General features: G+C 41.4%; 1 protein-coding gene across 5 annotated transcripts; it reads left to right on the top strand.

The window, feature by feature from the left end:
- Window positions 1-365: 365 nt before the first annotated feature.
- Window positions 366-21553, top strand: usp48 (ubiquitin specific peptidase 48). 5 transcript variants are annotated; one of them, XR_012595614.1, is made up of 28 exons: window positions 366-543; window positions 1004-1141; window positions 1665-1785; window positions 1993-2134; window positions 3100-3227; window positions 4033-4157; window positions 5199-5307; window positions 6169-6302; window positions 6469-6554; window positions 7768-7947; window positions 8253-8390; window positions 9133-9282; window positions 9771-9971; window positions 12036-12147; window positions 12685-12824; window positions 12995-13069; window positions 13178-13302; window positions 14461-14583; window positions 16079-16140; window positions 16439-16549; window positions 17314-17439; window positions 17836-17942; window positions 18070-18177; window positions 18734-18928; window positions 19177-19302; window positions 19434-19482; window positions 19581-19607; window positions 20804-21553. XR_012595614.1 is itself a non-coding variant. In XM_074648950.1 (28 exons), exons 2-28 carry the CDS (start codon window positions 1008-1010, stop codon window positions 20824-20826), a joined length of 3162 nt encoding a protein of 1053 aa, XP_074505051.1. In that variant the 5' UTR covers window positions 385-543; window positions 1004-1007; the 3' UTR covers window positions 20827-21553. The 5 variants fall into 5 exon arrangements, 2 of the variants coding, with proteins under 2 accessions (XP_074505051.1, XP_074505060.1); XR_012595617.1 differs by having other exon boundaries at window positions 384-543; window positions 9133-9286; window positions 17309-17439; XM_074648950.1 differs by having other exon boundaries at window positions 385-543; window positions 17309-17439.
- The last annotated feature ends 2117 nt before the right edge of the window (window positions 21554-23670 follow it).

The following is a 23670-nucleotide window of genomic DNA, read 5'->3' as shown; positions in this document are numbered from 1 at the left end:
TAACAACACAACACATTTAACAACACATATATATACTGTATATATATATATATATATACATACATATATATGTATGTATGTATATATACATACACATATATATACATGTGTATGTATATGTATATGTATATACACATGTATATATATGTGTGTGTGTGTGTGTGTGTGTGTGTGTATATATATAAATATAAGTAAAACACACTTTTCATAACGAAAGTAGGCTAAATGAAAATAGATATCCTTATTGAATAAGACAAATATAAAGCACTGAAGTGCCTCTCATGTGAATCCGGACAGAGCAGTGTCCTCTGAAGGCCTCACATGACCGCTCGGATTCCTCCTCCAGTCAGTCACAACAAAGAGAACGTCCTCTACGTCACTGTGTTGACGTCCGCTACGTCACTCTGTTGACGTCGTGTTGATTTTGAGCGGAGAAATAATTTATTTATAAATTGACGCAAGGCGCTAAATCTAAAACAAACCGTGAATAAAATGTAAACATACATGAAATACTAGTTGGTGAAGCAGCTGCACGCATGAAAGGTTCGCTGATATTTGCCGTTAACCCAATAAAGCTGTTGGTGCTGTGCTGTGATGTTAGGAGGTTAGAGACATGACGGCTAAACCAGCAGCTAGCTCCGCCGCTCCGCAGAGCTACAGGCTAGCATGCTAGCTAGCATTAGCACGAGGCTAGCCCTGACTCCAGCTGCACATACTGTCTGTCGAGATCCAGTCTAGTCCACTGCTCTCCTTAGTGTTGCGATGTGTGGAGTGGTCTGCTCTCTGTTCAGGTTCAGTAGAGTAGTGGAGGAGCTAGTGAGCTAATACTAGCCGGCTAGGTTCAGTAGCATTAGCTAGCGGCAGGTTGAACCAGCTATGACCTGCACAGACTCCTGTAGCCGCGGTTAGCCGGCTATGTTAGCATCACAGCGAACCTAAAGGCCGGAGCGTTGTTGCTGTTTTCTACTTCATATACCTGACTGTGGTTCACGTTACATCTTAGGATCATGGCGCCCCGCTTACAGCTGGAGAAAGCGGCGTGGCGCTGGGTGGAAGCGGTGAAGCCAGAGGACATCAGGCAGGAGCACATCGAGCTAGCATACCGAGTCAACCTGCCGGCCTGCAAGAGAGGAACCTGCAGGTAACATCAACCTACACTATTCAACATGTTTGGACTGCGGATCTCTTGTGTTAACATGTTGCCAGCAAAGAATACAAGTGGCAGATGTTTAATGTGATGTTAAAGTTGAGGGCTTAATGAGAGAGAGATGCTATTGTGCATCAAAAGTCTGATTTGTTTCCTTGTTTGTGGACGAGCCTTCATGTAGGGCAGCTATGTAGACTTTTCTGAAAGGTCATGAAGACACACTGCACGACATAACCACTAAATAGCTCTAATGTATGTGATGGTAGGCAGGAGGCATCACAGTCAACACTGATTAGTACATTTCCAATGTTACTGAACTTTATCTGTGGCTCCTAACTGTATATGAAAGCGAAACTGCAAAGGGTGTGTAGCTGTGTATGCAGAACATAACTTAAGATGTTTAGAAGGAGTTTCTACATGACCTTTGTGTCCACATAATAAACAGATGCAGTTACATTGTTTTCTAAAGTTTGTATTGGAACAGTCATGGTTGCTAATCATGCCTTGGTCTTTGCAGGAGGAACTGCAAAGGGAATCCCAACTGTCTTGTGGGTATTGGTGAACAGGCGTGGCTTGGGGATATTGATGAAAATGCTTTCCACAATATCGATGACCCAAATTCTGAGCGACGAGACAAGGTATTTCTTTAATCGGTCAGACGGCCACACATCCTGCAAACTGTTTCCTCGCCTGTCCTTTTTTTTTCTTTCTTAGATGACACATCTGTTGTCGGTGGACTACTGAAGTCCTGGGAAGTTATCAGAAGGCCAGAGATGGAAGAATATCTAAAGACACAGCTGATCCTCTCTCTCTTTCTGCCTCTCTCTGTTTCTGCCCCCTTTCAGAACACATTTGTTGGCCTGACCAACCTGGGTGCAACATGTTACGTCAACACATTCCTGCAAGTGTGGTTCCACAACCTGGAGCTGCGTAGGAGCCTCTATCAGTGCCACAATTCCCGAGCACAGGAACACAATATTGAATCTGGTATAACTGAAAATATACGGGGGGATGCTTCTTTATGTTTGTGTATTTCCTGGTTTAAGTCGGCATATTAAGCCAGATTTGAGATTTGATTCCAGTATTTTCACTTTTTTGTGCATACGCTTTAAGTACGGCATGTATCGCCAGCTTCCACTGTTATCCCTGGGTTTCACCATCAGTGAGACTCAGGCTTTCTTACCCTGCACTCAGTACTTATTAGTGCAAAATGTCTCCATGAATCCAAGACTGTTGTAGACATAACATGTCTAAACAAGACAAATTCAGAATTGATCCAATCTTTTACGAAAATGCTGATTTATTGTTTAAGGATGATGCAATATTGAATGTTTTGAGAGGATTCTGGTTGGGTCTAAACCCAACTAGAATAGAATAACATAACATGACATAACCCAAACAACAATAATATTCATTAGATTGTTTAACATTTTTGCACAAATTAAAGCAGAGGGCGCTCCACCAATACAGAACAACGTCCCTCTAGATGTTATATCCAAATAAATCATAAACATCCATTTATATCAAATTTGATTATTTTGATTATAATTATTTTGTAAACCAATAATTCCTAAATCTGGCCAACTGCTAACTTGATGTAGTTGTGCTTTGTACCAAAGGCTTATCGCTACACAAACAGTGTAACCCGATCGTATGCTTTTGATCAAATTTGCAGACGGACAGACAAACAAACGGAGCAATAACTGCTGTCTTGTAGGAAGTAATAACAGTGAACTAAACATCATGATCACCGTGTTGTTGGTGGTTTTAATCATTTGTTCATGTGAATTGGCAATCTAGAGTTTTTCTCAAATATTTTTCAAATGAGTTGACAGCCCACTTACAAATTGGAAAGTGTTAAAAGTGGGACTGAGGCTGGCATGACACTGCAAACTTTTTTATATGATGAAAGCATTTCATCCTCTCAGACAGACATCTCTTGTCTCTTTCAGATTACGAGCCCGAGTCCATCTGTGAGCATCTGCAATATCTGTTCGCACTCCTGCAGAACAGCAACAGAAAATACATCGACCCTTCAGGGCTGGTCAAAGCACTGGGCCTGGACACAGGACAGCAGCAGGTAAATCACTACATGAAACCTGGGAAATGATCATACATTTGATTGAGAAATACAGGGCTGGTTTCACAGTTTGTTGAAAGATGACTGCGGATATTTATTTCACTAGGGTCTCATTTTCATGGTTTTTCCTCATTGTGAGAACTTTGTTCAGAATTTTCTCACTTACGTGACTCTGTAGAACTCTGCATTATATTTGCTTCAATACATAAATGGTCAAAAATAACACATGTCAGAAGTTACCAGACCCCTAAGTAAGTAAGTAAGTAAGTAAGTAAGTAAGTAAGTAAGTACCATTTTATTTCTATAGCACCTTTCAAAACCTAGGTTACAAAGGGCTTTACAAAAGGAAAGAGGTTAAAAGAACAAAAGAGGAGTGCAACACAAACAATTACAACAGGAGGAAAAAAAGCACAATCTAACAGCAATTAGCAGCATCACAACTTAAAGTAGAGCACATGACTTCAGCATAGACACACTTAGAAAAAAAGATAAGTCTCTAGCTGTGACTTAAAACACTCAAGAGAGTGACCTGACCCCCAATGGGGGGATACCGTTCCACAGCCTGGGACCCAGGACAGAAAACGCACAGTCCCTTCGTGTTATCAGTCTCGAAACGGGGACACAACTAGCAGGCCCCGTTCAGAGGACCTAAGGGGCCTACTGGGGGTATAGGGCATTAGTAAATCACTAATATATCCTGGAGCAAGATTATTCGATTCAACACACAGAATGGGAGTTCCAGCATGTTTATTAGTGGAGACTTGGTTTCTTTAAAGTGCATTAAATTCATACCTTGTATTTTCAGGATGCCCAGGAGTTTTCAAAGCTCTTCTTGTCTCTATTGGAGGACACGCTGTCCAAGCAGAAGAACCCCAACCTGCAGAATGTCATCCAGCGGCAGTTCTGTGGACAGTTCTCCTACGTTACTGTGTAAGACCACTCAAACCTGACCAAGTTTTTATTTAACTGAAAAGTGCCATGATAAAGTGTTCAACAACCAGAGGCCAAATTGAAAATAACAATAAACACAATTAAAACAGACAAAAAAAAACAACATTTCACTACGTAGCCTACTGGTAGAAGCACAAATATCCTGGAAAAATGACCAAATCAATGAAATCTGCAAGTCAGGCAGGCAAAACATTCTACTTCTGAAACGCTCTCGGTGTAGTATGACGCCACGAGGAGGACGGAACAAAACCACGTCGCAGCCGGAGCGTGGCCGAATCCCAGCGTTGGTCTCACAAAAATTCAAGCTGAACCTCCATTGTGAGTGAGGTGTCAGGCCTTGGCTTCTAACTGGGACAATTGTATAGGTCAGCCTTTCTGTTTTTCACATGAAAATCAGTAAATGATTCTTTGGATGAAGGACATTTACTTTTGGATGTGTTACTAGTTCCTTTTTAGACTGAGAATGCAATAATATGGAGTACAGGAACGTGTAGGCTTGCCGAGGGAAGGGAAGGAGACGTTTTCTTGTTGCTCAGAGAGATGTGCTGTTTTTCTGTTTTTTTCATGCTGTCTGGTTGTGTAACACTTTTATCAGATGTGGTGCCAGTCAGTGAAACAGGTTTAACAGCCATTTATTTAACATTCTTGAGGGAGATGGAAGCCTTGTTGTTATGTTATCGGGGGAAGCTAGACACCAGGTATTTTTATATGGCTTGGTTTGGTAAAGGCTCTGTTTTTATTAGAGCCATCATTTTGGATTTGGAACAGAATCATGCAGAGGCATACAGCTATTTTTAGGTGGATTTTTATAAGAAGAGTTAAGTGATTATAAGTATTGAGCCAGATAAAAATAAAAGTTCAGAACTCACACCAGATTGAATTGAAACCATTCCAATTGAAATTTGAAAACTCATCATTACTGTAATAATGACTCCATAGACAAAATAATTGTAGCCCATACAAAGAGCCATCTTCTATGCTGTGGTGTAAATCTGTTATCTTGGTTTGGCTGTTTTCCAGCTGTAACCAGTGTGGACGATCATCTGCGCTGCCGTCCCGATTCTACGAGCTGGAGCTGAACATCCAGGGCCACAAGAACCTCACCGAGTGTGTCACAGAGTTCCTGAAGGTAATCCCTATATTCGGGCATCAATGCAATCTCATGTTTATGGGACATTTTCACTGTGTTTGTATTAATTAGCGGGGACATCCGCTGCATCAGAAAAAGACGCATCTTATTTCTCCCTAAGCCGCTTCAACAAATAACAAATGTGTGTTACTCCATGTGACAAACTGAACAGGAGGAGGAGGGGGGGCAGGACATCGATATAAGTAAATCAAACACGTGTGTGAAAGACCGTGGAGTAAAATGCTTCTTAGGAAGTCGCTGAAACAAAGCGATGGCTAGGAAGGCTAATTAAATGCATAGATCCCCAGCTCTGATTAAAAACACTCTGCTTGTACCATAAACAGTTGTGCAATCAAAAGCACCTATGTAACTTTGCAAGCAAAAGTAACACAACTAATTATTTTAACAACCACCTGAAATGTCACAAAAAAGGCTAGGAGAGTTCCCCATCGCCCCGACCTCTCAAATATCCAGCAGGGCATTATAAACACTACGGCGGCTCGGACCAGAGCCAAAGATATGGCACTGCAAACAAATAGATTAATGCTTTGCTAAACAAATGCTACTCAATGCCCTCCCGCAACTGTTCATGTCGTGCTACCACCTACTCTGAAGTTATAGACTAAACTAATGCTAAATGTCAAGCAGCAGTCGAGGCAAAAAACTGTGACAAGACTGAAGCAGGCTTGTACTTGCTGGAGTTTGGAGGCAGAGCAATGACACAATTCATCTGTCCGATTTAAAATGAGAATTTCTTGTGCCCCAAAGTTGAATTACTGCGCCTGAAAATGTCTTAACATGTGTGTATTTGTTTTATTCACAATGGTCACCCTTGGCTGTGCCTTGCTCTACACCTTGCAGGAGGAGAAGCTGGATGGGGAGAACCGCTACTTCTGCGAGAGCTGTCAGACTAAACAGAGCGCCACCCGAAGGATCAGACTGCACAGCATTCCTCCAACCCTCAACCTGCAGCTCATGCGCTTTGTCTTTGACAGGTCTGTACCGTAATACTAGCCCCTCATTAGGAAAATTGACACATTTTCACATTCAGCAGTGCCACTCTCCATTTCCCAAGCCACCCCACTACTGATGCTATATCGGTGTATACTTTCAACTGGTTATGAGAAGAAGAGGTTTACTAAAGCATGTTTTCTTCCCCAGACAAACAGGCCACAAGAAGAAGCTCAACACCTTTATCAGTTTTCCAGAGCAGCTGGACATGGGGCCTTTCTTGGAAGGAAAAGAAGGTATTAGCAGTATGAGTCTTTGTGACACACAGACACACACATTCTGCACGTTCCCTTAAAAATCAGTGCATTACTGACATGTGTCAGCTCTACAGTAGAAACAAAATACATGCACTACTCTTTTTATCTCTCTTTTAAAGGGACTGTTTGTAACTTCTTACACGTATAAATCATTGCGGGTCGGTGTCCCATGCGCGCTCGTGTGTGGCTACGCTGTTCAGACTCAGACTCCAACACAAACTACTCGGAAGCACCAAAACCTCAAATTTCTATCTAGTGAAACCCGTCTGTTAAACAGTGTTGGCCGCGGTCGGAGGACGCGGAGGAGACGGTAGCTTTGGACTCCAGGACCGGAGTGTCTGCTGTACTCTGCTCCTCTGCCTGCTTGCCTTCATTCACACACCGCGCGCGTTCCTGCTCTTTCGCTCCACCTCTCACGTGCATGCACGCACACTCCACACTGCAGAAGAGTTAGTTTAGCTCTGAGAATATCTAGTGAATATTCTCAGAGCTAAACTGAACGTTTGTGCAGAAATAACTGCTGCAGCTCCTCCAGACCAACAGAGGTTTCCCGTGTCTTGTTTCCGGAAGTGACGGGGCTCCGCAGAGAGAAACGTTATAGTCTACGACCAAAACTCCGATGTCTCCGCTGTTCCTTCTGACCACGGTCGGGAGGCTGAGGCAGGAAAAGCCAACACTAGGATCAGCAGTGATTCATGGAGAGATCTTCGTCTGGTCAGCTAACATTACTGCCAAGCAGCTGGAATATAGAGTGATATTGTGGTTTTAGCTGACGTGTGTCTCCTCACTGTGTTGAGCGATGCTCGTTCATGTCTATGTAGAGCGAGCACAAGCGCGAGCAACAGGACGCTGACTTTAGTTGACTTAACGGCCACAGGTGTCGCTGTTAACAAGACATTTCTGATTCTTACAAACAGTCCCTTTAATTTAAAGGACTCAGACCAAGTCCTTTGAATTCAGAAAGCAAGAGGGACATTTTGGATAGTCCTCAGGGGGGAAAAGGTGATACCTTAACGTGGGTGATGAATTGCTGTCACAACGAGTTCACTGCTTGCTAAATATGTATTATTATTGCTTGACTATAGTACATCTTATCCCCAAGCAACAGCAGACATTCTCTTTGTTGATGACTCTTTGAAAAGGTGAACATGTTGATATATTATGTGCGTCTTTGGACGGACTGTTTCTCCAGACCAGAAGCTTGTTTATGAACTGAGCGCGGTGCTGATCCATCGGGGCATCAGTGCTTACTCGGGCCACTACATCGCCCACGTGAAGGACGCTCGTACCGGCGACTGGTACAAATTCAACGACGAGGAAATCGAGAAGATGGAAGGCAAGAAGCTGCAGCTTGGCATCGAGGAGGACATTGGTGAGTAGTACTAAATGGACTCTATAGTTCCACCTTCCTGAAATCCTTAGCTACCTTATGTAGTGTTATGTTCTAGCAGTCTTATTGTTATCCAGTATTTGAATGTAGAATAATCTTCTATAATATACAACAGATGAAATTTATTTGTTGAAAATAGATAGTCAGCATGATGACGGTGCTTTGGTAAAATAAAGAATTACAAGTTAAAGAGTCTTACCTTTTACCCACCTGAGGGTCATGTCTGTAAATATATACACTTTTCTCAAAGTTGCTGCTCTTCCTTCTTGGTCTTCTTGGTTCCCTAGCTGAGACAGTGAAGTCCCAGGCACGAAAGCCAAAGTGCAGTAAAGGCTATCACTGCTCCAGAAATGCCTACATGCTGGTGTATAAGATCCAGGAAGAGGAGAATTTAGATCCCACCTGGACCAACGTCGAGGTGCCAGGTGAGAGAAGTCGAATTTTAACTAATGTCACATTTAGCACGCTTTGTGTAATGTTTCCTTAATCCTTGACGCAAACAAAGATGGCAGCCAGACAAGGAAGCAGCAATCTTTTATGGTTACTGTCCTTGTTTGTATCAAGGAATTAAAGGTCCCATATTGTAAAAAGTGAGATTTTCATGTCTATTATATCATAAAGCAGGTGCTTTATAAAATACTGTGAAAGTATCAAAACGCTCAATCCACAGAGAAATACACACAGCCCGTATTCAGAAACTGTGCTTTTGAAACAAGCTGTCAGGATTTTTGTTCCAATTGTGATGTCACAAATCTACAATATTTAGACCATTTCACAGTTTTAAAAGTAAACATTTAAATGTGTCCCAATTTATTTCCTGCTGCAGTGTATGTGAATGACATCAGCTGACAGGAAGTAAACATGGACCCAAGATGTTGCCTAGCAACGCAATTCCGTTGAAATGCACTAAAACGGAGCGTTTCAGACAGAGAGTAAATACAGGTATATTCAGGCAGACAGTATGAGAAGCATAACGATTTTTTTTTAACATTATAGCATGTAAACGTGTTCTCGTAAAAACATAAAATACAAGTATGAACCTGAAAATGAGCACGATATGGGACCTTTAAGACATGTCTTGAGAAATGTGGTTTGAAAGTAAAAAAATTCATCCAGGTCCGTGTCGCCTTGTCTAATGGTTTCTTTCACCTCTGTCCTGGCTCCCAGCCTTCCTTCAGAGGTTGGTGGACCAAGACAACCATAAATTTGAGGAGTGGTGCAATGAAATGGCCCACATGAGAAAACAGAGCGTGGATAAGGGCAAAGCCAAGCATGAGGAGGTGAAGGAGCTCTACGACCTTTTACCCGCAAGAGACGGTCGGTAAAAACATTCCCTAATCACTCACAGTCCACTTAACAGAACCACTAAAGAGAGTATACATGTCTGATGTAACTTTTAGTATAGACAGTGCAACAAAGGGGACAGTCATAGTGATAGGGGGATATTGCTTAACTTGTACAACAGCTCCCCTGTCTGTAGTAACACTGCAAGTACAACACAACACACTACTGAACTACAGACAGTTTGGGATTTTTGCCAGAAGCAAATACTGTGTCTTGATGTTGTGTATTAGAATGATATCAACAGTTTCCAGTGTCAGAGATACAAAAGAAGTCAGGTGTTGGTCAAACTAGTATTTGATTCCATACAATTTCCATACTTACTGTGTTTATATCTGGATATGTGAGGGATTATATACAGAAAAGCAGATGTTATCACTGAATGAGCCTGGATTTAATTAATCAAAATGAGAGATCCCGTGTCTCTTTTATGTTTGATGTGTTTCTCTTCTTTCCCTCCTCAGGCGAGTCGTACGAGTTCATCCCCCTGGACTGGTTGAAGAAGTGGCTAGAGGACTCCACCGCCACAAAAGAGATCGACAACTCCCTCTTCCTTTGCTCTCACGGCAATCTGCACCCGGACAAGGTGGGAGACTCCAAGAGGGTTTCCCTGCAAGCTGCCGAGCTCCTCTACGAGCGCTACAGCGGAGGACCGAGGCTGGACGGTCAGTCGAAACCAGAGCGTGTCGGGCTCTTCTCAAATCATGAGCTTCTGCAAAACTTTAGAGTTTTAGTGCTTCCGATTCAATAGTTACACAGAAGTAGGTATCACAATGATCCCTATTTTAAAACACTCTAAGTATGTCTGAAAATCATCAAACCAAATATGTACGCATGCAATCGACTTTGCATCGCTTTAAACATCCTCACAGTTGTATGAGGTATGCTTGAGAATTAAAGAATGAGCCTGTATTATAACACTAGGCTTGCACTCGAAGGCTTTCCTGTAGGACATAAATGACATCAGAGTAAACACGCTGTGTAGAGATGCACCGACTGCAATGTTCTTGGCCGATTCCAATTTACGATTTTTTAAAAGTCTGACTTGCCGATTCAGATTTTCTTTCTAAGAACTATAATTGACAGCAAGGCTCCACAATCATTTTTTTCCCAGAACATTCCCGAAAAATATTTTCAACCATCCCAAAGACAGTGTTAACCGCCAAAAACTCTAAATGTTATCCTTTTACTTCGCTATTGTTACTGTTGTACAGTGCATAAAACCACACAATTCAAATGATGAGGAAATTAATGATTGTATTTTTATTGAAATACATAATTAGATTTTTTTTTTTTTTTAAATCTTTGCATTAGTAGTTTTAATTAATTCTATATTATAAGCTGCTTAGAGCTAACGTTAGTGTTAGCACGTTAAACAGGTCATAATTCCCTTACTTCCACATCAACGATATGTGGTGTGTGCGTGCGTGCGTGCGTGCGTGCGTGCGTGCATGCGTGCGTGCGTGTGTGTGTGTGTTTGTGCCGCTGTGTGCCGACGCAAAGCTATCATGCGGGAGCAGCACACGTGTATAAATGTGACCGGCAAAAAAAATCTGAAATATGACACTGATCTGCAGCCGATCGATCGGTGCATCTCTAATGATGTGCACCCTTCAAACCCTATCTGTTATCAGAGCCTATAAATCCCTTTATCATTAAAAGAAAATATGCGTCATCTCCTGACAACACTTAAAGCATCAGTAGGCGAGATTGGAGCAAATATGATTAAAAAAAGTTATTTTTATAAAACGGTCGCTATATGGTGACAGTAGTACATGAAACCTGGAAAAACTCATGTTCCACAGACCGGAGGAAAACAAGCAGTAAGAGCTGATCTGAAGTCCATCTGCCGTCTATGAGAGCCGGCTGTCAATCACTCGCGATCTCCGACCAAACGGTCAAACTAGGCATCGCTGATCAAATATGAATCAATATTCTGTTACGTTAATGTCTATTTCTCTCCTCAGATGTTCAGAATCATCTTGTAGTGCACGGTTTAGCTGTAAAATGAGAAAGTTGGTGACGCCGCCGCCATTGTGAAATCTGGTGGAAGGAATGCCGAGTTCGGGGTCACATGACCAGAGAACAGCCAATAGGAACGCTCTCTCAATGAAATGACCTGTGATTGGTCAAAGTCTCCCGTCACGGGCTAGATTCTCTAAAGCCTGTAAACAGAGCCATGAGGAGGAGCAGAAGTCTAGTTATCTCTCAGAACACTTGAATCACAATATGCTGAAAGGTTATTATGGATATTATTTGCCCAATGATGCCAAAAATACACTGACTACTGAAGCTTTAAGTCCTAGAGGATTTTACTTTAGAATGTGAGCATATCTACATGGTTAAGGATGGGTTATCTGTGCAGGCTGTTTGCTATATCACAATAAAAATTGGCTTATATATGATGCAATTGATAATACTGAGAGGAATAGTTAAAGAAGCAGCAGCCTCAGCAAACTGAAGTGGTTAGTTCAAAAGCAAGTTTGTTGATCTTGATCAATCAAACTGTTAACCGTGATTAATCAATCACTGAATAATCATTAACATCACTAGTTGACTTACCTGTATTTCTGTCATTTCAGGAAATACTCTTGTTTGCAGTCCGATAGCAGCTTTGTACTCAAATCATATCTCAATCCCTAGAAATGTGTCTCATCCTGACTGCTCCTAAAACCACAATGTTTGTCTTGTACATCTTTTACATATCCTTCTCCTGTGTGTTTGTTCAGGCTCCTCTCTGTGTAGAGAGTGTGTTGGCCAGCGATGCAGAGTGCTGCGGCTGAAGAACCAGCTCAATGAAGACTACAAAGAAATCACCAACCTGGTCAAACGCACGCTCAGGTAAACACTCTCAGGACGAGTTAGGTTAAAGGATTGTGGCGTTGTGGTGCATCAAGTCAAGTTTAGATCAAATTGTATTTTACGTAAAAGTCACGGCAGCAATCTAACTGCTATCTTTTATGGTAGCGTAACATTACACCACGCGTCATCTAACGTTATTATTCAGCCGTTTTAAATTTTCTGTTTATTTTAACTCTAAAATGGCCATGTCAGTTTTTCCTGGCCAAAATGTACAGTAGCATAACTTTGTATGGTTGGTAACAATGGATTCATTCGGTTTTCTAGTTTCATAGGATGCCAGTATCTTCACTCTACCTTTAAAACTGAGTCTGCTACAACCTCTGAAAAATCGAATAGCGACAGCAGCCCGTTGGATTTTTAAGAGGTTAATTAAAAATTGCAAGTTGTGTTAATGTGTTAATGAAATTAGTGGTGTTAAAAAGAATTTGCATTAAAACGTTATTATTGCGTTAACTTTGACAGCCCTAGTATTTATCACTGCGTCTCTCTCTCTCTCTCTCTCTCTCTCTCTCTCAGTGGTGAGGGCTACTGGGTGGGCAAAGCATCTCTGCGTAGCTGGAGGCAGTTGGCTTTAGAACAGCTAGAGGAGGATGAACATGAAACCAAACACAGCAATGGCCAGACCAATGGACAGGGACCACACTGCAACAGCAAAGGTAGGAGTAAGAGATGGGACTTTGTTTCTGCATCTGCCTTGTAGTTACCTCCTTCAAGGGCCTTGGCCTTGGAGAAGGTAACTACTATTAAATTCAAGTATTAAATTCAACCAACATCTCCAACGGACTGTGAACGTTAACATTCTTGGTTTCTTCTTGTTCGATTATAGAGTTCGGCCCAGATCTCTCAGAGGGCAACGAGGACGAGATGAAGACTTTCAATGAAGACATTGTCTGCACTCATGGTAATGTCCCATCGTCTTACAAAATACTTTCACAACAATGACATTTTACAATTTTGAAACAGAAATGTTTACAAAGTGTAATCTTTCTTTGATTTGTTCCTGCTGTAGGGAGTCTGAGTATTTTAGAGACTGAACGGAAGCTGGTATCCTCTGAAGTTTGGACCAAGCTGAGGGAATACTTCCCCAAAGCCCCAGTATTCACCCAAATCCAAGAGTCCTGTCAGCAATGCCTGGTGAGCAGACATTGACAAACCATCCACAGTTGCATCACACTGATCCCTTTCTTTTTGTTTTGTCAATTTTTAATTAATAATTAACATGCTAAGATGAACTCAGTCAATACTTTATTTAAATTGCAAAGAGATGCGTCCTCTCAGTGTATGTGCCCTCTCAAAGTAGCGCTACGGTGTTGGTGTTAACAGGGACTGTGATAAATGCAAATGCAGATGCCACTGTTCTAATTGCATAAAAAAAAGTAAGATTTTATTTGATGCATATGGTGATGTGTTCTTTATACTATCACAGTTTTCCGAAAATTAGTTTTAAAGAATCGCAATATATATCGCCTTTGTTGTTATTGTATCGCAGTATATTGAATCATAACCCCTGCATCGGGCGGCTGGTTAGCTCAGTCGGTAGAGCGAGCGCCCATGTATCGCCAAGGCTCAGTCCTAGCAGCGGTGGACCCGGGTTCGAATCTGGCCTGTGGTCCTTTCCGCATGTCATTTCTCTCTCTCCCCCTTTCCAACACTCTATCCACTGTCCTATCAATAAATACTTAAAAAATAACCCCAAAAAATAACCCCTGCATCATGATACGTATCGTATCGCCAGATTCTTACCAATACACAGCCCTATACCCCACTATATAATTGTGTTTACAATCTTTGATTGACTTTGTGATACAGAGTGACAGTGGGCACCATGAATAGCTGCAGTAATCCTGTTTATGTTCTTTGATTCACTGTGATGGAGAACAGCGATTGCAGAAGGTTTGCAGAGGAGATGGACTTTGCTGGCTGTGTGTTAATCTTCTTAAAAGGAGAAGATTACTGAGACTTCTTTAACTGTTGTCTTCACTATCAAAAATCTCCACCAGCATCAGAAACTTGTAGGAGAAAAACACACTGACCGATAACAGTTATTGTGCTCTCCGTGTATCACCTGATGTGTAGTTAAATTTTTGAGCTACTGTATGTGCATAAGGCTCTGGTGATGCCCTGTAAGCCCTTAACTTGGAACTATAAATCAACCCAAACTGATGAAAGCTATAGTCAGACAGCAGGCACATGGAGTAATGAGTCATGGCATCCACAGTTGTTAGATGTGCTTAATAGGGTGAACCATCGGGTTAACTGTGGTATTAAAACATTTCCTTCTTGTGTGTCCAGACATTAGAGCAGGAAGAAAAGGACAACGAGGCGGTGAGTAAGATGATGGCCCTGGACCAGAAGAACCAGCTGCTCAACCTCTTCAATGAGAAGAACCGGCCAACACTCACCAAGTGGCCTCAGGTAGACACAAAGCCAAGCACCGAACTGTCTGCCAGAGTCATGGAACCGCTTCACTCCAATGCAGTTATTGAAAAAGAGGCCCTAATGTCTATTAAAGGAGCAGTGTGTAGGATCTGGTGGTATCTAGCGGTGAGGTTGAGATTGCAGCCAACTGAAGCCTCTCCCGTGTGCCAAGTGTGTAGGAGAGCTACGGTGGCTGACATGAAAAAGCAAATGGCCCTCTCTAGAGCCGGTTGTTGTAATGCCAGGATCAGACTATAATATTTTTTTCTACGGTTACGATGGTCTCTATGTCAGGTTAGACGATTGAGAGTCATAAATTCTTCGGTCCCCTGTTCCGACGATGCACACTCTCCCGACACCGCCATCTTAATATACGGGCTTACCGGGGCTCAAGCCCCCGGGCCCGACCATGTAAAGGGGCCCACGAGGCTCCAGGGAAAACAATAAAGATATAAATCACAGGGAGAAGCGAAAGCGGGTGCGCAACGGGATGCTCCATGCGCAAAGACGCAACGGCAGTGGTGACACAACCTAGATTGAATATCCTACTGCAAGGTCCGTCAGCAGTTGCGTTGGGAAGGTTTGATGACATCATTCTGCATAACAAGTAGCCATGTGCTTCTGTTTACAGCTGTGTGTGTCTGTGCTCAGCCGGTCAAATTCACGGCCGTAACGGAACACGTCGTGGAAAGCACAAAAGCGGTTGTTGTTTACTATGACACACTACACGAGATAAAACGATCGATTGTCGCACACGACACTCATTTATCGTTCCCAATCCGAGTCGACACCCCTACGACAGTCATGTTGGACTATAATCGGGCTGATATCGTGTAGTCTAAACGGCTGCTTCTAAGATAACGAAAACACGATTGTTATTTTCAGGTGAATACACACTAAAGAAAACATAGCTATTAATATTATATTCCATTTCTGCCCCTCATTGTTACACATCTGTCCTTTATGAGTAGAGCGAAAGCGTAGCGGTGCTCCAAAGTGTTTCCTCTCCCCGTGGTGCTGTCAGTATGTTGATGGAAGTCGGGCATAATGTGCGACCTGTGCACAGTCGGCACGAGCAACAGACACGGCAGGCTTGAGCATGAGTCACGCGACGGTCGGTCTGCTCAGCTGTGATGCACACTCTGCCAGTGCTGAGAGTAGTAGCGATAGCGACGGCCCACATTTCCCATCATGCCTGCCTAAAGCAGAGTGCTGGACTGGATAGCTTGTTAGATTTGCTGTTTCGTGTTCCACAATGCAAATGTTACTTTTAGTTAGTGTTTGTAATGTGATGCATCTGTTCAGAACATGAGGTTTCGTGAGGTTGCCGTTACATTTCTTGACTCCAGCTGTGTTTGACTGCGCTGATTATATAGTGCAACATGAATTATACTGGAATAACATTAAGTGAAATTATACAAATATCACGGTAGATGATAACAAACTATGATTCAGGTGAATCCAATTAATCCTCTGTTCTTTGTTTCCCCAGGGCACCGATGTACTTTACATAGTCCCTCTGTTTTTTGTGGATGAGTGGAGAAAATTCATCAGGTATGTTTGTTTCAAGAAACAAATAAAAGAACAAAATAGTGTTACTGTGTTTGTTGTCACATTGTCAAAATAAAGTGAACTCAAGAACAGGGTCAGCCTTCCATAAAAGGAGTTAGTAAAAAGACTAGTTTGGCATAAATATCAGATGTATGTCATTAATGACTAAAACCAATGTCATTGATTTAGTTTGCATTAAGGTTGACCCGTTCCTGATGATGTTGAATATGACTGACAGTAAAACTTGCGTGTTAACCTTTCAACTGGTCATTTTTCTCCCGTCTGTGTGTGTGTTTTGTAGGAGGCCCACTAAATCCTCTCCGGTGTCTAATGTGGGCAACACTCTGCTGCTCTGTCCCCATGGAGGCTTCATGTTCACCTATGAATCCCTCACCACTGGAGATGCACAACAGTGAGTTCTGCTTATTAAACGCCCTCGTTGCTTTTCACCTACGAAAGAAATCCTTCAAACATTTCAGATAAATTGTTTTTCCATGAGAATTATACTGCTGACAGGATCAAAAAATATGTGGAACAGCAATTAAACTTCACTGTCTATTATAACCCATACTAATAATAATAAACCCCTAAACCCATTATAATATATATATATATTTAAAGGGGCTTCATTGGCATATATATATATATATATATATATATATTTATTTCTTTATAATGCTGGTTCAGATAGAAAGGTGTCAGAACACACAGTGCATCTCAGTTTGTTGCGTACAGCGCTGCGTAGCCGCAGACCGGTCAGGGTGCCCATGCTGACCTAAAGTTATGGCTTATTGGTGTATATCAATAATGGATTTTTTCCAATGAAGACAATATTATAATATATTTGTATTAGGGTTGTCATAATAACGCGTTATTTATAACGCATATTTGTTGTAACACCACTAATTTATTTAACGCATTAACACTCTGCTCACGCGCCCAGTGTGTCCTGACCGTTATTCTTTAAAGGAGTTTGCTACTTGTATAACACAATTCAGTTTAAAAAAAACATCTTAAAAATACATTTTAAAAAGAAATTCCCGATGCTTAGGCCCGGTGGGGTGTCAACATAGGCCCGACGGGCCATTGGAATCTTCCAGGACACTAGAGACTGATGTATTACTTGTTGGACGCTGCTGTGTTCTCATGTTGTGCTGTTTGTCCTGCACAGTGTAGCTCTGCTCTGGCCCAGCGAATGGGAAGTTATCAACAGACTCTTCATCGTGGACCAGCCAATCTCCATCCACTGCTTCAAACAGACCATGCTAAGCGGGCCCACCACTCAGTACACTACTCAGCCTGGTAAGAGTGCAAAGTTAGGGGAAATGGTTTACCTCATATTCACAGCTCAGTTTCAAAATGTTTCCTCTAATACACTTTTTTTATATACTGAAGTCATACTCTACTCAAAATCTATCATTGAATATCAAACACGCACTGCCTAAAGGGTGGCTGTGTTTGTATCTTCCTCCTTTGTGGAGGGCGGAGGCTGTAGTCAACGTGGATTCACAGCTGTTATTAAGGATTCCAATAGTGCCAACTCTGTTTTACTCTGATAAAAAGGATGAAAGTGAATGATGTACTCTGTAACGCTCCTACAGTTTGATATTTTGGGTAGAGTGTTGCTTTGACCTTTTTTGGCTTCTCACCATCCTTCATTTATTTGATATTGACGTGGGTGCATGTTTATGTGTTCAGATCTCTGTTGGGAGTGCAGAGAGAGCTTCCTTTTCCAGCAGCAGAGGGACCTCAGAGAATACACCCAAGCAACCATCTACATCCGCAAAGTCATCGAAGACCAGAGGGTATGAAAAGAGGACATTTTAGGTCATCCAAACAGCGACAACTGTATTTCTTCTTACATAATGTCTAAAATGAGATCCACAGAATTTCAGTTGTTGATACAATTTCCATTGTTGTTCCTCTGCATAGATGATAAAGGACACGGCTCCGGAGCTGAACGCCAGCAGCTCTGAGGCAGAGGAGGAGAAGGAAGAACATCCAAAGGTGGAGGGAGAGAAAGACCCAGACTTCAGCCAGGTAAGTCCATCTCCACGCTACAGCTGCACTACATCTCTTTTTTTCATTTCTGGTTCATTTCCTTTGTTTACATTATTTACAGAGTAAAACAACTTAAACCATCCATTTGTTTCATCTTTGTGCTCTTTCACTGCAGCCGTTGTCTTTTCTCTCTCAACACAATGTCTGGTTTCCTTTGGTTATACTTATGTGCCTCATATGTGCAGTATGAATAAATTAAAACAAACAACTACAAAAAACAAAGTAATAACTAGAAGGACACTCAGAGATTGCAGACCTCCGTTAAAGCCAATCCACTCCAAAATGTAATGGGTTCTTCCATGGCCTGTGCTACATCCTTCCACCCGGTTTCATGAAAATTGGGCCAGTAGTTTTTCCGTAATCCTGCTGACAAACAAGCCGAACAGAAAACATAACCTCCTTGACGGAGGTAATAATACCAGTAGGATGAAGAGTATCAAAAGTCCAGTGACTTTTTGTTGTTGTTGTTGTCAAAGATGAGGAATATAGGCGTCGTCAGCCCTAAATAGCTAATAATCACATCACTTCCTTTCAGTCTCAAGATGGTGCAAAGCGGCTAAAGTTGGATGACAGCAGCAGCACAGCATCAGTAGCTGCAGTCCCTGTGACCAACGTGACCAACATGACCAAACTAGGTGGAATCAGGAGAAGCACCCGGCACAGGAAACTCCGAGGAGAGAAGGCACTCATCGTTTCAGCTAATCAGACACTTAAAGAGCTGAAAATACAGGTGAGAGCTCCAAATGATGACGGGATACGGTACTGAATGGCTGGAAACAAAGCCTGAAGCCTTTAAAATGAACATGAAAGAGTAAGTGGTTGATGACATCTTGAGGATGGAGTGAACGTTTGTCCACATAAACAGCTTTTTTACAGGATGTGTAATTGTGCACAGGTATGTACAAGCCCCTAACCAGAACTGATTGTAATATAGAAGTATTGTGATTACTGTACTCGAACTTTGCTGTGACCCTGTAGATTATGCACGCCTTCTCCGTGGCTCCGTTTGACCAGAACCTCTCCGTCGATGGAAAAAGTCTGACGGACGACTCGGCCACACTGGGTAGTCTGGGCGTCATCCCTGAATGCATCGTCTGTCTAAAGGTACGTCCTACTTAGATTATTACATAGAAACCTGCACCGCTGCAGCTCCTGACTCCCATCACATCATCTCCATGGTGATTACACATATTTTCCTTTTAATCCAAAACATTCATTCCGTTGTTTCCTTCCAGGCTGATGAGCCGATAGCAGACTATGCCGCGATGGATGATGTCTATCAGGGTAAATGTCGTCATCTTCACCTCCACTACGTTGCATTTACTTTTGTTTTTTAAAAAGCTTAATATGATAATACTGTTTCTCATCTGCTTCCTTCACAGTGAGAATGCCTGAAGAGGGATTTAAAGGTGAGGATGCTTTTCTTGTTTTTTTTTCTTTTTTCTTCATCCAGTAGGACGTTAACGTCTCTGTTATCTACACTGATGCATTCAAACTGAGAGGGACTACCCCCGAAAATGAGACTCACCTCATTATTCTATTTGGATAGCTGAAAAAGCATGTGAGATGTGAGCATCGATCCGGAGGTCTGGAACCAGGCTAGAGAGCGACGGACACTACACATTTAGCAGAGTACCGTTATATGGATCTTTGCTCGTCATAAAATTCACACATTTAACATATGTTATTCCTGTGAAGGATTTGATCTTAATTTTAGGGCTCGGTATTGAGACCAAATACTTTTTGAATACTGACCAAACTCTCTGCACAGCTGGTTTTTGATAACACAAGCACCGACAGTTGACCAAATGTTTGGCCAGATTGTTCATTATCCGATTATTTAGTATATTAAAGGTACTGTTATTAACTTCTTACACTCTTATAAATCATCGCGGGTCGATGTTTCCCATGTGCGCTCGCGTTTGGCTCCGCTGTTCCAACACAAACTACAAAGAAGCACCAAAACCGCAAAGTTCTATCTAGTGAAGCCCGTCTTGCAAAACAGTGTTAACTCTTCCTGCTTCAGCCTCCCGACCGCGGCCAGAAGACACAGGGGAGACCGTAGCTTTGGTCTCCAGGACCGGAGTCTCTGCTGGAGGCCGAAGTCCTGCCTGCCTTCACTCACACACCGCGCCCGTTCTCACTCACTCTACCTCTCACGTGCGTGCGCGCACACTACACACTGCAGAAGAGTAACATTATCGTCTCCGACAAAAACTCCGGTGTCTCCCCTGTTCGTTCTGACCGCGGTCGGGAGACTGAAGCAGGAAAACACAGTATCAGCAGTGATTCATGGAGAGACCTCCGTCTGGTCAGATAACATTACTGCCAAGCAGCTGAAATATAGAGTGATATTGTGCTTTTAGCTGACGTGTGTCGCCTCACTGTTTTGACCGATACTCCTTCATGTCTATGTAGAGCGAGCACAAGCGCGAGCAACAGGACGCTGACTTTCGTTGACTTAACAGCCACAGGTGTCGCTGTTAACAAGACATTTCTGATTCTTACATAGAGTCCCTTTAAATCAGATTTTGTTGGGGTTTTTTGGGGTGTAAAGTGTGTTTTGGTTCTGATTTGATTGAATCATTTCTGTCCCTCTCTGCAGGCACTGGGCTTCTCGGGCACTGAGGAAAGCTGTGCTGTAGCTATGCTTGAATGACAGATGAAAATTTTAAAACAAAAAAAGCTTGAATTTGTCAAGTGTCCATATATAAATAAGTGCTTTAATTTGTTTGTTTTTTACGTTTTGAGTAGGCTTTCTTTTAATAAAACTGTGACTATGTTGCAAAGCCGCTGTTTTTCTCTACATAAGGTTAGCTGGCCTTTGATATTTAATATTCCTAATCATTCTGAAGGACTGCGTGGTAGTGCTTCTACCTGACTAATAGAATCTGGTTGAGGAAACTTACGTGGATCTGTTCTAATTCTGAGGCTTGGCTTCGGTTTAAGTTCTACTGTTACTCAAGAAAATGAGTTTTGTTTTTTGACTCTTAAATTATGGCAGAAGAATAAATTCAAGACAATGTTGTTTCTTTCCATTATTTGGAAGCGGTGGCCGTATACTCCAGAGTTTTCAGGTTTGTCAAAAGAATGCACGAGTAAACTGTCAAGTATTACAAATATAACTGCTCTTAAATGTTAGAACATTTATTACCTCTACAACAAATCTATATCCATATACTCCATGTGGCATTTAGAGACACATAGCTACACGGTATGTATAGAGGCTGATCGCTGCAGATGTGTCTGCAGTACGAACCTCCAGAGTCGGAAGTGAGAAACAGAATGCAAGCAGTGATATGTCCTGTTCTTTTCACGGTTATTTCTTATGGACAATAAAGTTATTTTCAAAGCACCCTGTCCTCACATACTCGTAATTGTTCCATTCAACAAAATGCCAAATAGAATGTGTTATTGGTGGTACAGTGAGTAACTCAGTGGCGTTGGGATGATTTCAGTCCTGTGAAGGCCATGGAGTAGTCGCCGTGCCAACAGGTTGTTTCCTGCATTGTTACGCTATTTGTCATCTTCTCCAGATAGCTGTTTTCATTTGGAAATTCTCTCATTACCTATAGTGCCCTGTACTGGCACATACTGTATGGAATTTTTGGTGTTTGAATTCAAAAGTGACATAACATCCTTCACTGACAACATAACAGATATGAATAAAAAAGTTGTCCCTCCTCAAGCGTAAGGTGTTATAATGCAGAAAGGTTTCCCCCCAGGCCAGCTGGACTCAAACTGGGGACATTGAGACAAAACTGACTGGGTTGACTTATTTCACAGTTTGTGGGGTTGGTAGGCACTCCAGATACCCAGTTTTCATATGTCCCCTTTAACCCCTAAGCCATGGGGGGTGCCCTATAAGACAGATATTTACGAACAAAGTCATCAAATTTTAAAATGTCTGTTTACCAAATGTAATCAAACATCCAACATGTTACATTTCATTAGTACACATCTATTGTTCCACATAGGAAGATTGTGAGCACTAAAGTTGTGCTTGTAAATAAATTAATAATATAGCAAGACTTGTATGTGAAATAGGCTGAGGTTTATAGGTAATTTATCACCATCAAAATCACATCTTAAAACAGAAACTCAATACCACCAAGTTTACTAAAGATATCAGAGGGGATTTAGAACCACCAACCAACACCTTCACGAAAGAAAAGCTGTTTTATAGGAACTGGGTGGATAGGAATATTTGGTGTGTAATGGACTTATTAGATGCTAATGGAGATGTATTACCTTACAATGAATTTTGTTGTAAATATGACTTTGATTGCAACCCCAAAGAATTTAAATTCACAAGGTCTATACCAGGGGTCTGCAACCAGCGGCTCCGGAGCCACATGCGTCTCTTTAGCTCCTCTCCAGTGGCTCCCTGTGGATTTATAAAAATGGAAATGAATAACTGTTTTTTGTTTACATTTTCATTTTTATTTATCATTGTTGTAGGTCTATGGTACGACGGTACGACGGAGTATTAGGGCCACATTGAGGAAAAATAAATAAATCTGAGATTTCAAGAATAAAGTCATAATATTACGGGAATAAAGTCAGAGGTTTACGAGAAAAAAAGTCGTAATATTATGACAATAATGTCATAATATTACAAAGTAGTAATTTTACGTGTTTTCTTTTTTTTTCTCGTAAAGTTATGACTTTATTCTTGTAATATGACTTTTTTCTTGTAAAAACTGACTTTTTCTGGAAAATCTCTGATTTTTTTCCCTCAATGTGGCCCTTATCCTCTGTAGTACATTGGCTCTTTGGCCCTTACTGCATTAGACTTATATACTATATACTTAGACTATAAACTGTTTTACCTTCATCACAATGATCAATGTTTTGCGGCTCCAGAGAGATTTTTTTTGTGTGTCTAAAATTTCTCCTTTGATAGTAAAGGTGATAGACCCCTGGTCTATTCTAACAAACGATTTATAGTTGTTTTTATTTATAAGAGGTAATAGTTTTTTTGACCAACCAACAGTATCTAAACTGAAAACAAAGTTCTTCAAATACCCTGTTCCACCCAAAACAAAAGAAATTCACTACAAAATAATGAATGATTTTTTTACCCTTCTAGTGACATTTTTCAGATTAAGATTTGTCTTTGAGAGCAGTGAATGTGTTTTCTGTAAAGGTGATATTGAACCAACAGAGCATCTCTTTGTTTCATGCTCCCATACCCAGTTGTTCTGGAAACAATTCATGGAATGGTTAAGAAGCAAATCCACAGCAATGCCTACTATTGATCATAATAGTATTATTTATAGTGTTTTATTTGAAGACAAAAAAAAAATAGTTTTACTAATTTTAGACAACTTCTTTATTCATAAGGCAAAATTTGTATTTGTCATTTTTTATGATTTAATGATTTATTCTGCTTACTTTTTATTTATTTACTTTTTTTAAATTTTAATTTAGGTCTGTGTAAATGTTTGATGTCTAATGTGATATCTGCTC

Source organism: Sebastes fasciatus, chromosome 1 (genome assembly GCF_043250625.1).
Source record: "Sebastes fasciatus isolate fSebFas1 chromosome 1, fSebFas1.pri, whole genome shotgun sequence".
NCBI lineage: Eukaryota > Metazoa > Chordata > Actinopteri > Perciformes > Sebastidae > Sebastes > Sebastes fasciatus.
The sequence above is the reverse complement of the archived record's forward strand: the minus strand, read 5'-3'. Positions and strand labels throughout refer to the sequence as shown.

Coding starts and splice junctions, on each gene's coding strand:
- usp48 (XM_074648950.1), top strand. CDS start 1,008: ATGGCGCCCCGCTTACAGCTGGAGAAAGCGGCGTGGCGCTGGGTGGAA. Junction 1,142..1,664: donor TGCAAGAGAGGAACCTGCAG/GTAACATCAACC, acceptor TGGTCTTTGCAG/GAGGAACTGCAAAGGGAATC. Junction 14,584..16,078: donor CACTCACCAAGTGGCCTCAG/GTAGACACAAAG, acceptor TTGTTTCCCCAG/GGCACCGATGTACTTTACAT.